Source organism: Castanea sativa, chromosome 3, assembly GCF_040712315.1.
Source record: "Castanea sativa cultivar Marrone di Chiusa Pesio chromosome 3, ASM4071231v1".
Classification (NCBI taxonomy): domain Eukaryota; kingdom Viridiplantae; phylum Streptophyta; class Magnoliopsida; order Fagales; family Fagaceae; genus Castanea; species Castanea sativa.
In genome coordinates, this window is record NC_134015.1 from 45,621,089 (window position 1) to 45,639,251 (window position 18,163).

Below are 18,163 nucleotides of genomic sequence, written 5' to 3' on the forward strand. Positions count from 1 at the left end.
GTCCTTCTCTTGCTTCACGGATGTGATAATAAACTCCATTAACCAGCTCTCACATAAAGTCAACACTTTATTGTAATGCTTCAACCACTCTAAAATCCCATCATCAATCAGACCCCCCATTAGCTTTCCTTCTTGTTATCCATTTCTCTTTTTTGTGCACTATGCATTGAATTATGAGAGATGACATCCTGAAAAATCCTTCCTATAGGTCCCCACCATTACCATGGGAGACAATCTCATGCTTCCCAATTAGTTTATCATCTGTGGGTCACGTATATCACGTAATATTTAGGATATGAGACCTTTTGGTATCCCAACGGGAATACCATTATTTCGATAAGATTTCTCACATACTATAATTTGGGTGGTCGGCTTTGCCTTCTTTATGATCTGTTTGGCTGAAATTTTATAGTGATCAACGTCTTTAGGGGCCTAGGATAATATGCAATTATGCACACTCTTCGTACTTCGAGCGGCCCACTTCAATTTATTATTGTCCATTTCGGTAGCCCAATTTAGTACCATTTAGTCCATATCAGTTTATTACGGTCCATTTCAATTCATTACAGTCCATTTAAGTCCTTTTGGCCCACTTCAGTTATGTTTTGGGATGAGAGGTTTGCGTAGATAAAGAAGCTGTTTTACTAGTAATTACGTTATATTCTCAGCATAATGTTAGCATGTTCTTAACAAAATTAAAAAAATTTTATATTATTAAAGTCTTTTTTTTTTTTTTTACAATATAAATGATCAATTTACTTATATTTACTTACGTGTTTCATTTTTGAGTTATTCAAGACATATAGAAGATGAACTGTTTGTAAGGAGTATTAGAAACAAATTCTAATCACATTTTACATTATTTACAAAATATCTCAACTTATATAATAATGAATCTAAAATGCATTATGTTTCTTTGGAAAAAAAAAAACACTTAGGTGAGCTTTAAGACGTACTTTGATCCTTGTTGTTCAGGATGGACTCCAGTCCTCATCCTCCCTTGCTTGCCAGCACACCTAAAGGAAAGGAAACCAGTATAATACAAACAAAGGAACCGCAATGACCACAAACAATCATCGATTCCAAATAAAAAAGAACGGGGCATAGGATATAGAGGCGGAGTCTTGGCTGTAGTTAATGGGAGGAGTAAGAGTAGCAGAGGCTAACTTATCATTATATGATAGGGGTGGCAAAATTTGACACGACCCGCGAACCCGACACGACACGACATGAAATTAGCAGGTTATGGGTTGAGGCTTAACGGGTTCGTGTCATATTCGGGTCGACACGACTAACCCGTTTAATAAATGGGTTGGGTTAGTGTTGAACACATCGAACCCATTTGACCCGTCTGACCCGTTTAATTAAATGATATTTTACCAATATACCCTTCAAACTCTAGGTATATAAACTTATTAGTTGTTGTGATTTATTTTCTTTGATATATTGTGATTGATTATTTGTGATATTGGAATATGCTTTAATTTTGAATGATTATTTGTGATGCAGTTACTCGTTAGTTCTGAATTTTATATTAAAAATATTTATTTGTTTGTTTTTTCATTAATTTTTATTTTTCATTTTGATAAAATCTGATAAACAGGTCGACACGACTGACCCGTTTAATAAATGGGTCGTGTTAGGGTTGAGAAATCTTGACCCGTTTAATAAACATGTTGAGTTAGTGTTGACCTATGTAGTCGAATACTCATGACTTGACACGACACAAACCCGACACGCGAACACGAATTGCCACCCTAAATTATATCAGTGCCACACTATTGCCTATATCATTTTATGCATCATAGCAACTTAGTACATCATCTACCACATCACATTTATTGTATAAGTCATGGACCGTTGATTGCTCTCTACACGATTTTTCATGCTAACTTCAAACTTTTCTTTGGTTTTTACATTTGACATCAATAAATGGTACAAAATCATGTTGTTCATCCCATTCAAGTACTTCTTGATCAGGATAATTACATTCTTTCAACTTAGCACAAGAGAAGCACCTACCAAGAAACAATATGAGACTAATGATGATAGGTATTGTATTGTGACCAGGGCTGGCCCTTCTCTTAGGCGTATTAGGCGGTTGCCTAAGGCCCCGAGTGGAATGGAGGCCCCAAAATTTTAGAAAATAAGAGGGAGTAGGGAAAAAAAATAGTTTCAGGGAAGCCCCAAAAATCTGACACAGTAAGGAGAAAAAAAAATTAGTTTAAGGTGAAGCTGAAGCACAAAATTTTGGCACATCTTTTTAACCAAAAAACAAAAATTTTGGTAAATCAGACAAACCATAAATCATCCGGATAAACTACAAATCCGGTCTAACACATTAACCACAAAATAATCACAAATCACAACAAATAAAATAACTCAAAACCCTAAAAATTTGACCTCTCTCTAATCTCTGCTCTCCACCTCTCTCTGTCTCTCAATCTCATTCTCTCTGATTCTCTTTCTCTCCCCTATTCTCACTGATCTCATCTGCTCTCTGGCCTTAGTAGCAAGCTTCCTCAGTTCCTCCGGCCTTTCTCTTCCTCTTCCTCTTCCTCAGTTCCGTTTAGTTCAGCCGTTCAGCAACTTCCTTCAAGGTTTTTTTTTTTTTTTTTTAAAAGCTTGCTGCTACGATGCTGCCTGGGTTTTCTTCTTTTTGGATTTGGGTTAGATCTTAGATAGATAGGATTTTCTATAAAGCTGTGGGTTTTTTATAAAGCTCTGGATTTTTATAAAGCTGTGCGTTTATTATAAAGCTGTGGCCTGTGAGTTTTTGTCTTTTTGTATTTGGGACCTTGGGTATTGGGTTATAGATAAGTGATAAATCTGAAACTCTGATAAGTTTTTTTTTTTTTTAATGATGGGAAAATCGTCTGATAAGATTAGATAGGAATATAGGATTTTTTTTTTTTTTTTTTTGTGGGTGGGTCTTTTTAATAAGCCTTGTTGTGTTATAGTTGTGCTTAAATTTTTGTTATGGTTGTGCTTATTTTTATTTTTTTTTTTTTAATCTTGTGTTTTCAGTTTATATATATATTTTAGTTAGTGGCCATATACTGAATAAGTCTTTATTTATGCAGGTTGAAATTGCTAAAAACTTGTTATTGTTCGGTGAAACTACAACAATACTTTTTATATAAATCAGGTTCTATTTCTCATTTGTTCTACACTTGAAAGTTATTTTTTATTTTAGTCTTTATAAATATATTGTTTGATTAGAAATGTCTACTAGGAAATATGCATCTGGATATGAAAAACTTAAAAAAAGAAAAAAAAAAAGAAAAATTGATTGAGTCTCAAAAAGGATCAATGGGTAAATTTGTTATTAGTAATAAACAAAATATAACACAAAATTTAGATGAAAATATCACAAATGAGCAAGAAATTCACCAAAAAGAGTTAGAAGATAATGAAATGATACAATTGCAAGATAACAATGATGTTCAATTTTGCAGTACAACAAATCTTGATAATGAACTTCAAAATAATTTAGAAGAAAATGAAAATAATGATGAAAATGTCACAAATGAACAAGTTCACCATAATGATGAAATAGAACCTGTATTTCGTGAGAAACGTATAATTCATAGAAAAAACAATTTGATGAAAATGTTCATAATGAGATAACACATTCTGCTGAAGAATCTTTTAGAATTGATTATTTCTTATATATAGTAGATAAAGCAAATAGCTCAATTGAGAATAGATTTGAACAATTTCAATTATATGAAGATATTTTTGGTTTTCTATTTAATTTCACAAAATTGAAGTCACTAGATAATGATAATTTACAAAAATACTGTCTTAAACTTGAAGATTTTCTCAAACATGATATTTATTCTGATATTGATGGTTTTGATTTATTGTCAGAGTTAAAGATTTTAAAAGAAATTTTACAAACAAAATATTATACTCCAATTAACATACTAAATTATATAAAGGATTAGATTCATTTCCAAATACATGCATTGTTTATAGGATTTTACTAACAATACATGTTACAGTAGCTACTGCAGAAAGAAGTTTTTCAAAATTAAAATTACTAAAATCATATTTAAGATCGACAATATCCAGAGAAAGATTAAGTGGATTAGCTATATTATCGATTGAAAATGAGATGTTAGAAGAACTTGAATACAAAAATTTAATTAGTCAATTTGCATCTCAAAAGGCAAGAAAAATATATTTTAAATGAAATATATTATAATATAATAATATTAATTTAATTGATATATATAAGTATAAAAATGCCCCATTTTTAATTTTCGCCTTAGGCCCCAAAATGTCTAGGGCCGGCCTTGATTGTGACAGTGGTGTATTGTCGACAGTGATATGCTATTGTGGACATTTGTAAGTAATTGTGACAGTTGTAGTTGTGTAAGGGTGTGCAAGGGGGGTGTGCGTGTGTGGTGCATGTGTGCAAGGTGGTGCGTGTGTACCTACAAGGAGGTGCGTGTGTGCCTGCATGAGGGTGTGTGGGTGTGTGCAGTGATTAGTGCAGCTGAGCTGTACTGCTATTGTGGGTTGTTAGTTGGTTGGGCTAGGGTATCAAGTAGTTAGTTAGTTGGTTAAGGGGTGTAGTGCTTATAAGGAAAGGGAGGTTATTGTAAAGGACATTCAGATAAGAATTACATTGTTTTGCTCCCCTATGCTTTCTCTCCTTCTTATTCCTTGTTCCAATTCTTAATTCCTTCCTTTCTTTCTTCCACTGAACTATTAGAATCTTATCGGAGGATGCCTTTGTCCTACGACTTGAAAATTGGGAAAGCACCAATCATTAAAGATTATCACATGATTTCGCAACTTATCAACTCCATCCACCAGTCTAACGGAAGTCTAGGATATAGTGATATACATGCTAGCTACACTTGCTCTTATGGTGTCAAGCAGCATTGGCTCTTATGCACGTTTTAGTTGATCAATCTGCTCTCTTTCTGATGGGTGCCTCAAAGACTATGAAATCTCGTAAGTATCGAGAGAAACTTCAACATCATTTGTTTATGATGGATCTATCCACAATTGGCCAAGTTCTGAACAAAATTGTTCAAGAGAAAACTCGTTTACATTCTCATCGTTCACAACATAGTGACATTGCCTTGTCCATATCATCCCCAGCTGCTCTCATTTGGCATTTATCCCAACCTCCTTAATTAGGTACGCTTGAGAATACGGTGACATGATACTCACTCTCATATTTATGATAAATGCCACTAATTAAATTCATTATGGGGTCTATCATATATGTGAGAGGAAAGAGTACCGCATTATTATACTTCCGGAATAACTAATAATTATTCTCCAAATATAAAATCAATTTGGCTTAAGGCTATCCAAATCCAGAACTAAACAACATATATACAATCTCCTTAGCTAACTCAAGCTCATCATCACCTCCATTGAGACTTCCTCTTCTATCAAATATACGTTTTCAAAAACTAAGCTAGAGATACTCCTCAATCATGTCTTATCTCATTCTCAAGTTGCATCCTCATCTGCTCTCTAATCTCTACACCACATAACTCTTCCTCCTGCTATTTTGACATGTAATCCTACAGTCCTACTTTCTCTTTATCCCCTTCATATTACTAATGGTTCAACTTCCACTATGATTGTTATCCATGTAGAATTAATTTCTAATCCTCCATTGTCTGTCACGTGATAATCTTGTTTTCAAACTGCTACTAAATTTTCTTTCTGTTAGATAATGGGCTTAAGCTTAGGGCCCATGACATATTCTAACACAAAACAAATTATACAATCTTTCTTTCACTCCACAAACCAAGCTTGCAGTCCGTATCTGGATCTGGGTGCGATACAAATTTGCAACCAATCCCCCGTTGATTGGCCCAGGGTTCGACCCAAACTGCAGTCCGTTGCATTTGAAGTGTACTGGCCCAATCAATATTTGAAAGTTTGGGTGCCTAGCCGTTATCTTTATGTGTTTCATAACAGTCGAGCCCAATATCATATAAAATATAAATAAAAAAAAATAAGCCCAGTACACTAATGTCATTGAGTGTTTTTTTATACCCACAATATAACAAAAAATAAAAATAAAAGGAAGCTAATTGAGTATTTCCTTTTCCCAAACTAATATTGTGTCACTCAAAAAAGTTAAAATAATTTTTTTTTTTTTTTAATTCAATCAAACTGATTGAGGAAAAAAAAAAACTAATCATCATGTTGCAGTAGCCCTTAATCCCAAAAAATTAGAATGACATGCACTTCAAATATTTCTTTATTATTTTTTTGTAAACATTTTCCCCCCTTTAATTAAGGGTGACAAAATTGAACACAATCCGCAAACTCGACCCGACACGACATGACACAAAATTAGCAGGTAATTAGGTTGAGACTTAATGAGTTTGAGTCATATTTGGGTTGACACGACTAACCCGTTTAATAAATGGGTTAGGTTAGTGTTTAATATACGAAATTTGTTTAACCCATTTGATCTGTTTAATTAAATAATATTTTTACTAATATACTCTTCAAACTCTAAGTATATAAACTTATTAGTTGTTGTGATCTATTTTCTTTGACATATTATGATTGATTATTTGTGATATTAAGATATGTATTAGTTTTGAATGATTATTTGTGATGCAATTACTCGTTAGTTCTGAATTTTATATTAAAAATATATATCTGTTTGTTTATTCATAATTTTTTTTTCATTTTGATAAAATTTTGTAAACAGGTCGACATGGGTGACACATTTAATAAATAAATTGTGTTAGGGTTAAGAAATTTCGACTCGTTTAATAAACATACGGGTTAGTGTTGACACATATAGTTGGATATTCATGACTTGATACGACACAAACTCGACATTTGAACACAAATGACCCGCCCCTACTTTTAATAAACACGTGAACTTGTTTCTGATAGGCATCGAAGTTTGAATATCTAAAAGCCCACAAATAAATTCAGCCCAAAGAGGCCTGAAGAAATTCCCGAAGTTACTATTTTTGACCGAGATATTCTAAAATGCTAAGTGAACCTGTACTTCATGGTGCCTGATTACTGTTTAGCCCAGCCCATGGTTTTTTTTTTGGGCTGAATGAAAAAAAATTATTAGAAAGACAAAAGATAGAAAAGCTCCTAAACTACTCAAGTTTCCTTAGAACAACATTATCAGGGAGCTATGAATGTTTAAAGGAGCCGAACTTGTTAGAACAAAAAGCTCACTTAGCCAGACAATGGGCAGCAAAATTAGCATCTCTTCTAACAATAGAGATAATAGAGCAAGGATTTATTAAGAACTGAACCCAATGAGCAATAGAAGGGAAGTTCATTGAGTAGAGAAGTAGTGCCCACATTGAACTGGCCCAAACTTGCGTTGTGAAAGGGCATTAGGTAAATAAATGAAGTGCTGACTCACCTGGGCATTTGCAAAATCTACATTCATCCACAACTGTTGTGATTCTAAAGCTCAGCGCAGCCTTGGTGGGTAGTGTGTCCCATGATAACTTCTATAACAACAGTTTCAGTCTTTTCTTAGATTTTAACTTTCCATTCAAAAGTATCGAAAAGGATACCATAGAAATACATTGCTCTATCCACTGCACCCATCGACTTGAAAGACCTAAACACCGAAGCACTTGCACAATGAAAGGTCATTCTAGCTTATCATATGCCTTCTTCATATCCAATTTTAACCCAAGTCATCCTTCTTTTCCTTTTTTGAGTCCCATTGAATGAACAATCTCTTGAGCCCAAACAATTGTTTGAGCTTGCTAGCTAGGATCTTTGAAATTATCTATAAGGACCTGAAAAAACTAAGTGCTAAAGCCCACTTAGAACAGTGGTTGGATCAATTCATTTAAATCTCAAAACAAAGAATTTGTAGAGAGTGAACAAAACAACAAAGAATTGTCTTATTCTGAGGATTGGACAAAGAAGTAAGAGAGTATATCCCTCCAATTAAAGCCTTCCCGAGGAGGCATAAGTTACATTCAAGTAGTACTGTTCATCACTCTCTTCTTTACTTACATGTTCTACTTCCCCCCCCCCCTCCTTTTCTGCCCCCCCTACATATATACTCCTTCCTTCCTAGCATCTCAACCATTCATCTCCCACCTGACCAGTTTCCTCTTTTGACATCTATCACTTCCTACAGTTTGTAGAAAATGGTGGAAAGAAACTGCTTAGTTGTGATCTGCACTGTTCAGGTCACTTCCACATCAATGCAGTTGATAAAACTGTTACCCTCCATTTAATGCGACTAGGAAAGCTAGGTGCAGGGCAATCAATGCGAAGTCCATAGGCTGGCTAAAATCAAAAACCTCCCCCCACGTCACTTGGCTCCCCCTTGGTAAACCACAGAATGCTTTAGGACTTAATCCTGCATTTCCCAAGTGACCATCTTCCTCAGGCCCACGGGCCTTGGCCATATTCCCCAAGACTGCAACCCTTGAACTTCATCCTCAGTCCTCAACCCCCCACATTATCTTATACAAAACATTACAAAGGGAGGTTGGTCAAAATTGATTTAACATAGATGGGTTTGGTAATTTAGGAATGAGAGCTATGAATGAATTGTTGATTTGCTTTAACATGAAGCCTCCTATAAAGGAGCTTTTAACAAATATAATTACATCATCCCTAATTATATCTCAATAATGTTTGAAAAATAGTGCTAATAGGCCATCAGGTCCCGGGGATTTATGGGATCCCATAGAGAACAAGGTTGATCTAATTCTTCATTTGTAGGAAAGTTGTAAGAACATCATTGTCATCAAAATCGCTGGGAAATTGAGAATGAGTCGATGAGAAAAGAGTTTTTAAGGAATTTATGGGATTAATACCATCCAATTTCAGTCCTAATAGAATGGACCTATCACACAATTTCTCTTTGACATTTTATTAGAGCTCTTTCATCTAGTGATGCCGAAAAAATAGTACTAATAATGATAATAATTTTACCTCATCAAAAAGCCACTTTAACTATTTTATATAATTGTTTTTATAACAAATCTTACGTTACATTCTTTATTTTACAATCGTTATCTTAAAATAATACTTACTTTTGAGCAAGATTTAGGCACACATTGTGTCATGTGAATTTTTTCTCATACGATAGTAGTATATTTTCTAACCAAGTAACCACATGACTGAATTTTAAGAGGATAATTTAAGAACAGGTATTGTACCTAAATTTTGTCTTCTACTTTAATATAAAAGTAAGAAAGAAAAGAGAGAAAATAAAGAGAAATTTTTTTTAAAAAAATTTCATATTATCTATTTTGCATTTTAATGGGTCGTACATAACCCAATGAGAATGCTTTTAAAGAAGTTTGGGGCCAGAAAATTTGGAAATTATTGATTAACAATAATTACCAACCCTTAAAATTTAATGATATTTATTGTCCATTTAAAACTAGAAGTTTTGAAGTCAACTTATTAAAGATCAAGATTTGTGTAGAGTTGATGGGATTATTAAATATTTTTTTATCCCATATGGAAAATAAAAGTACTGAAGAGAATTAGTGATGGCCTTCTAATGATTTACACGCCAACCCATGTGTCATTAAGAAGGTAATTATGAGGCAAAGAAAGGTTAATATATCCATTAAATGCTAGGACTTTGAGTTTGGCTAACCCCTCGTGCACGTTACTTGTACAAAGCTCTAGGGCTAAGAAAAATGGTCCACACCCTATAATTGCTTTTTTTTTTTTTTGAAGGGACCCTATAATCGATTTCAATTATATATTAACCATTTCAAAGGTGTACTTTTTTTGAAGGACTAATCGTTTCAGGCAAACAAAAGGGTACTTAGCACTTAAAAACTAACGTAATGTATATGGCATTTTCAATTAAATGCTATGCTCTCCGAACGATTCATCATTTTTCAACAATCAACCTTTTTTTTTTCTTTTCTAGTTACAATTAATGTGGGTTATTGAACAAATTCATTGCAAAAATTTGGTCCATGACCTTGATTTTTTAAGTTTTCGTAACAGAAACATGTGTTAATCCAAAAAATTAAAACACATAAACTTGTTAAAATCTTTCTTGACTCTCTTAAAACCTAATCCCAACGAAAATTTATATTATCTTTTGACCCCAAAACAAAAGGTTACAAGTTTCTCGGATTTTTTTTTTTTTCCCTTTGAGTGTTGGTGGATTTTTCTTGTAATATTCAATTTTCAATTAATTAAATGACCATATTACACCAATTTTACCACTGAATCATGGAAAACACTAACACATACTAATTATTAAATTAAAACTTTAATTCCACTCAAGGGTTTACTAAGTCACTGATTCAACAGTGGATCATTGCTCAAACCATGATTTATTTAAAATTAAAATAAAACTTAAGAATTTTTTTCAAATCTAATTAAAATTGATATATCAATTTTCAAATATTAAAATTTTTTTTGATATATTCACAATAAAAGATATAAGAATATAATTTATGTCTTAATGCAATAATATTTATTGAGCACTCTTTGTATAAGATAAGCCTAAAGAGCTCAAAAAAAAAAAAATTCCGACCGAAATGAACAAATCCTTAAGTTAATTACAATAAATAAATATATCAAGTTAATATTCAAACAAATACCTAAATTATAAGTCATAAAAAAATATTGAGTTTAACTTATTAAAGAAGCATATATAATCAAAAGATACAATTATCAAAGGAAAATTAGATCATTGTATACCTTTGGCGTGATGGTCATTTCACAAAAGGTTAGTAAGAGTAGATAAGAACCAAGATTTAAGTTTCTAGAAAGCAGTTTCATGCACATGCACTTAGACAAATATTGAGAAGATCAATGCAGATAGAATTAAAAATAATTCATTTGAAGACAAATATTATTGAAAAAGTCAAAAAAATTGAAAGGAAATTATAAAAAAAAAAAAAAAAACCATTTCTAAACTAACCCACAAAAAAATCATGGAAGATATTGTATTCAATTGCTATCCCTATATAGCATTTTTCTTTTCTCACATAAGATGAAATTTGCCAAAATATTTATTTTGAAAAAATAGATAGATAAGTGATTTGAGTAAATGAAAAACCTTGGTTTAAAATAATTCGTTCCGGTTGAACGGATTTAATTGGGCTATATGCTTAAATGGTATCATTAAAGACTCAAACTATCTTAAATATTGGGTTATTGATTCACCAATTCGACTGATTGGGTTGGTCTGAATTTGATAACTATGCACAAACATCATGAAATATTACTTATGTATGTTACAAAATGTATGCACATATTAACCCATCCAAATCTGTACATGAGTTAGGTCATTTTGGATATACACCACTGTTTGTTTCTTTAAAACCTTCTCTCTTCTCTTTGCGTGTGTGTGTGTTAAAATACTTAGTATTCTCAAAAAACAATAATAGATAATAACTCACCTATATAATGAGTTTAACTGAAATTGACTCATTTACTATTTATTTTAAATGGGTATTATAAACCCTATGGGTTAGCAATTGGTCCCATTAGAAAACTCTTTAAAATATTGACTTTACTCAATAATCATTATCTCCTAAACCAAAGTACCCTTAAACCTTTAAAATAACTAAAATACTTCCTCAAAACCTTCAAAATCTTCAAAATCACTTAAATACCTTTAAAAACCTCAAAAATCATCAAAATATTTACAATGACCAATATACACATAAATCCTCTAACATGGTTGAAATACCCTTAGATGCTCCAAAATATTATTGAAATTACCAATATATCTCTAAAACCTCTAAAATGGTCAAAATGCATCCAAACTTACCAAAATATTTTTAAAACTTCTAAATTAACCAAAATATCCATGAAAACATCCATGATAATCAAAATATCTAATTAAAACCAATAAAATGATCAAATTACTTCCGAGACATCTAAAATTGTCAAAATACACTAAAATCTTCAAAACTACCAAAATACCAATAAAATAGTGAAAATGACTAAAATACACCCATAAACTCCAAAATATTGATAGAACTTAAATAATCAAAATATCTCAACAACAACAAAAAAAATGATTGTGGGCTTAAGTATAGGTTTACCAATAAATAAATAAATAAAATAGTCATTTAGTAGTTACAAAATGATTTTTTTTTTTTTTAATTTTTCCCCTCTTGCCAGATCGAATCTTGATCTTGTTGGATCTGGCTGAAGTTCTTGTATATCATCGATTGGGTCAGGTTGCTTGGGTTTCGAAGAAGGAAACCTAACACTTGACCCACTAGCTTCAGTTCTTGGAGGTGAAGACTCATGGCTGACCGATTGGAGTCTCGAATTAGGAGGGCTATGGGTCAGCATCAACTAGTTTTTTAGATTTGTCAGGCTCCAATCAAGTCTAGACACCCTTAATTATAGGTAAATAAATATAGGTTATAACGCGTGAGAGAAGCTACTTAAACATTAGAAAAGTGGAGAATATTTTAAAGTAAAATAAAATTGGGCTTAAGAAGGCTATGAGTAAGGGACAGACAAAACTTTATATTTGATTTTATAAAAGCAATTATTGAAGAGTTGGACCAAGTGAGAAAGTCTTGCTTGATCGAGAAGGATTGGTCACATGAGTGAGGTGCATTTCTACTCGAGCGAGACAATTGCAAATTTTTTTATTTTATTTTTCAGAATTTTACAAACAAAAATGAGGGAAATGAGTCTTTTGGTGTCCCTAATGACTAGCAAAAACCCAAGAAATTTTTTAAAAGTGTTTTACAATTACAACTACACAAATGACCTTTCAATGTAAATTTTTAGTTGTAGCTCTTCATTTTTTATAAATCAACAACCATATTTAGATTTTAGGGTAAATTCCACACACACTCCCTAAGGTTTTGGCTTATGCCAACCAGGTCCATGAGATTTCAACATTGGCCACTTTAGTCCCTAAAAACAACTTTGTCCCTAAATACTGTTAGCTTGTCTCTCTTCTCGGTAACTCTCTCTCTCTCTCTCTCTCTCTCTCTCTCTCTCTCTCTCTCTCTCTCTCTCTCTCTCTCTCTATGAAAATGCAAACTAAGCAAAGGCAAACTCAAATCCAAAAAACCTAGCAAACCCACCACAATATCTCAATCCACAACCACCTCCACTACAAATCTACCCATTCTCTAACCTTAGATCTACCATAACCACTACCTCAGCCGGCCACAACCACCACCTCAGCAACAAAACTCAAATCCAAAAAAACCATGCAAACCCACCACTGCACCACCATATCTCAACCCACAACCACCCCCATTACAAATCTACCCATATCAGAACCCATCACCAACATCAAAAACCACCACTAGCCACAAATTAGCCAAATCCATAGCAACAAAACCAAATCCAAAAAATCTTTAGTAAACCCACCACTCCATTAGAACCCACAACACTACAGCTACAAATCCAACTCAACCCACAGATCTATTAGTTGAGACCACAACCACCACCTCATCACCACAAACCAACACCATAAATCAAAACTCAAACCACCGCAAACCCACTCTCACACCACCTAAATCAAACCATCACCGACCATCACCCTTAAGCTCTGCTTACTCACCTTCAAGAACATCATTGCAGTGTTAATTAGGCTTAGTGGAGAGTGGTGTGGAGGACCTGGACAAGAGAGAGAGAGAGAGAGAGAGAGAGAGAGAGAGAGAGATAAGTTTGAGGGAAAAAAAAAGTAACAGGGACTAACAAAGTTAGGACTAAATTGTCTTTAGGGACTAAAGTGGTCAATTTTAAAATCTTATGGATCTAGTCAGCATTAGGCCAAACCTCAAGGAGTATAAGTGGAATTTACCCTAGTTTTTATCATTACAACTTTTAGCACATCTTTTCAAGAAATTTATAGTATTTTCCAAATTTTCTATTTTCCGTAAAGTATTTTAATATAAATGAATTTTTCTCTCCCCATCCAAATTCTCTATTTGAATGAGAATGAGGGGAATGGAAAATTAGACACCCCTCCAACCCCTTTACTCTCTTTTTAAATAGGCATTTCGAGTTATAATTAAACTCCCCTTATATTTCCCTCTCCCCTACCGCCCATCCAAATTCATTGTAAATCTCTTGTGGGGCAGATCGGTTGCATTGACAATAGCATGCTCAAAATCGCATCCATATTTTTCTCTCTAGGTAGATTGAGTGAGAGATCACTAGGTTTTTCATGTTAATCAACCAAGTTAGGACTGAAATTAGAGAAAAGCTTGAAGCATTGGGTTGCCGAGAAAGAGATGATGGAAAGAGAGAGGTAGAAAGCTGTATTTATTTAGTTGTTTTTCTTTTTCTTATCATTTTACATCTTATTTCTTTTTTAAATATTTTAATGTACTTTTATTTTTACTCAAATTGAGTTAAACAACGAAAATGTTTGAAGCATTTGAGGTATAAATTGCATATTTTCAAAGTCGAGAAATTGATCTAGAAATTACCCCAATTTCCAAGAGTGTAAAGTAAAATGCATTTGAACTTTTGAATACTTATTAGTTATTTTGTTCATTTCGTTTCAACTTATCACGCCTGGGCTCTGTACGTAGCTTAATTTCCTTCAGAATGCCTTGTTGACAATGTTGAGTTAGCTAGGCCTAACCCGTAATCCCATATATCCTATTTTATATGATCATTTCAGTGGCAGAAAGAAGTTAAAGAACAGGACCATTTGAGCCGTGGGTCTGTGCTTTTTGTCTCGTGGGCCTGTGTATTTGTCTTGAATCTAAAAAGTCATCGCCCTGGCAACATCACTTTCCCTCAAAAAGTTCTCGTAACCCTTTTTAGGGTTACTGCTTTCCAAACCCAGAAACAAACAACCAATGAACAACCATACATCCTTAACCAATACTTCAAAGAAGAAAAACAGAACCCAAAACCAATAGTGGGACAAACAGAGCCTTTTGGATCCAAAGTCAACGCAAATATAGCTACCAAACAAACACTAAGAATGTCTTTGGAGTATATTTCCTACATGAACTACGAGAAGAAAACGAAAATCCCAAAATGTCAACAGCAACAAATTAACCAGGTTTTATTATAAAGAAAACAAACTTAAGAGGACAAAGACATAAAATTAAACACAAAATGATAAAATGGAACAGCTCAAGCTTTACTTGCAAGAAAGTCAAATATAAACATATAGAGAGTAGTTTCTCAAAAAAAAAAAAAAACATATAGAGAGTAGCTATAGTAAGCTAAATATAACAAGAACATAAAATCTCCATCAGAAGAAGTACATAACAAGTTTAATTAATTAATCTTGCGAAAACCCTAAAGATCAACTTTGAGTTACTTTCACTGTCGACAAGAAACAAAATGCTGTTAATTTTTTGAGCTAGTAACTAGTAAAAGTGACAGGTTTCTGGAAAGAGCTCTCAACCATTCTGAACCCTAGCTGCAAATGCATTCAGAAGCTCAGGGTACTGAAAGATATCATCCAACATGGACTCCGGCCCAACCTGAAGATTCACCGCTGGCATCTCATAACCAAAGGGCATAGCTGCTTGTGAGCTAAAAGTCTCGTTTTTGAACCCATTGAAATTCTCAAACTGTTGTGGAAGTAGTGGAATACCTTGATAGTCATACGAGCAACCAAAATGGTCGTTCTTGATGCCCCTTCTCATTCCCTCGAAAGATTGAGCAACAGACATGTCAGAAATGAGTGGAGGACTGGTTTCAAAGTTGGTGCAAGTTTGTGTTTTTGGAGGGTCACACTTCTTGGACAATGGTTTAGGAAAAAACCCATGAATAACTTCTTCTAATAACCCTGAATCTGAAGGCTCTTTGGGAAAAAACTCCGAGCTTTCACCCAAAGATTGAGTGGTAATTGCTCTATTGGAACCCCCGGTGGTATGACTCTGATTGTTGTCAATAACTGGAAATGACATGGAAGAAGAGTTTGAGAAGGTATCAGAGATGTTAGAATTAGCAGAGGGATTCAACAAAGAAGACGAAGAGCCATTAAAGTAAGGAAACTGGTCCATGGAAGAGACCAAGGAAGATGGGTTCGAAGAAGAAGAAGAGCTAAGAAGATCACAAAGCAGAAGCATATTCAGAGAACCATTTCTCTGTGGTAAAGACCCAGAGAAATCACCATAAGGTGAAGACCAAGTGGAACCAAACTGACGATGATGATTTGGCGGGGTCTTACCAGACGGCTGAGAGTGTTTAGCAAAGTTGAAAGGAGGCAAGAGATGGTCGGTGGCAGAGTGATGAGTCGGTGAAGTTGGGTACACGAAATTGGTTCGAGCCTTGAGTCCACGCATGGCCCGAGCTGCACAGTCATAAGCACAAGCAGCTTCCTCAGCTGTGTCAAAAGTACCGAGCCAGCGGCGTTCTTTTGATTGTGGGTCCCTGATCTCAGCAGCATAGCGACCCCATGGCCTACGGCGGACCCCACGGTATCTCATGGTGGTACCACCACCGGAGCTATTGGTTTCTCTTATGGTCCTCTTGTTGTTGGTGTTAGTGGTGGAGTTGTTGGTGGTTGTGGTGGTGGTGGTGGTGGTAGTGGGTGGTGTTGTTGTGGTGGTTGGGATGGTGTTGCACTTCTTGGTGTTGTGGTGGTTCTGATGGTCAGTGATGGGTTCAGACGTGTGGGTCAGACCGTTTAGCCGCCTAAATGCTTCTTCCATGTTTTTTGTTTGTTTGTGAAGAATGTTCAAGGAGGTATGAGAAGAAAGGTCGAACTTCGAAGCTATAGCTAATAAAGCCTATGGAATGGAATGAGTCACAGTCAGAGAGTGCTTGCCATTTCCATTGGGGTGTCCGTGGGTGTATATATAGTTGTATGAGTGACTCTTATATACAAATATTTAAATAAATACAATAAAGTAATGAAAAAAAAATTGCACTGTTCAAATTTCGAAAAGTAATATCTGTCCTCTAAATATGTACTTTTAGTTATTGTATTGATTAATTATTTTGAATAAATTTTATTAGCCTATCTTGAAGTTGGGTTAATGATAATCACATTCAAAATTTTCTAAAATTTGGTCAATTTGGTTCATAGAGCCAACTCAATTTGAGAAAAATGAATAATGTCTGACAGTATTTAGGGATTAAGTTGACTTTAGAGAAAAATTTGGTTAATTTTAAAAGAGAAATGTTATGTCCACAATATTTTTACAACAAATTATAAATAATTAATTGTTATTGGTTCAAATTTGAACTTAACATTAAGATTACTTTTTTGCTCCAACAATAACAACCAGTAACGACCTTCTACTTAAAATTTGTTGTAAAAATATTGTAAAAATATTATATATATCATTTCTCGTTTTAAAAAGTTTCAAACATAATTGCCAGTAGTTCAAATATAAGTGTATATTAGATTATTAACGCAACCCCAATTATTTTTTGAAAGGAAAAATACGTGAAATTATGTTTAAATTTATGAATTGTTAATCACAAGTACTGTACCAACTGCTCACAAGTTAAATCATAAGGCTATGATTAATTTGACTCAAGTTTTTTTTTTTTCTTTTTTTTTTTTTTAAATTTATGAGTCTTGCACAATTTGTGTCCAGGAGATAAGATCATAATGGGTGTTTTTAATCCCTCTCCTCTCGAGGTAGCTCTCTGTTGTCTGTTTTCAGGTAACAGTAAACAAGATAATGCTCAGTTAATATGTATTATTGTGCTGCAAATATATTAATTTTGGCCGACATAATATTGCAAAGACTTTATTGCCGCGTTACGACTTTTCTGTTTTCATCAAATTAATCACGATGCTTATCCAATTGCATAAATAGTTACATTTTAAATTTGAAATTAAGAAAAGAAAAGAAGAATTACCTTAATAATACAGCTATATCTATCCAAAAAAAAAGTTTCTTAAAAAAACAAATATAATATATATATGTCAAAAATTAAAAAGCTAAATTGACGGTACAAGTTAAAATTTGCTAAACGCATTGATAGAACTAATTATGATTGTTTATTCTTTTGGGAAAAAGGTTATTCGGAGTTACTGTTATTTGGCAACTTTGAGAAATGGTAGGGTTATTTTTTGCCTGTGCCAGCTAAGAGCACTATTACAACAGTAATTGTCTTCGGCTATTTCCAAGAGCAATGAAGGAAGTGAAAATGGGTTGTCATTTTGGGTTTGTAAGAATATGATTGATGTAGATTGAAGATTTAATGAAATTGTAATTTTGGGTTTTTACCCTTCTTTTTTACCTTGAATTAACTAGTAGATTGATGTAGA

At 33.6% G+C, this 18,163-nt stretch overlaps 1 protein-coding gene across 2 annotated transcripts; it reads right to left on the bottom strand.

The window, feature by feature from the left end:
• Positions 1-15,043: 15,043 nt before the first annotated feature.
• On the bottom strand, positions 15,044-16,715 carry LOC142627612 (uncharacterized). 2 transcript variants are annotated; one of them, XM_075801485.1, is made up of 2 exons: positions 16,106-16,715; positions 15,044-15,829 (listed from the first exon to the last, which is right to left on the bottom strand). In XM_075801485.1, the coding sequence occupies exons 1-2, from the start codon at positions 16,587-16,589 to the stop codon at positions 15,330-15,332; spliced, it is 984 nt and encodes a 327-aa protein (XP_075657600.1). In that variant the 5' UTR covers positions 16,590-16,715; the 3' UTR covers positions 15,044-15,329. The 2 variants fall into 2 exon arrangements, with proteins under 2 accessions (XP_075657600.1, XP_075657599.1); XM_075801484.1 differs by having other exon boundaries at positions 15,044-16,715.
• Positions 16,716-18,163: the final 1,448 nt, after the last annotated feature.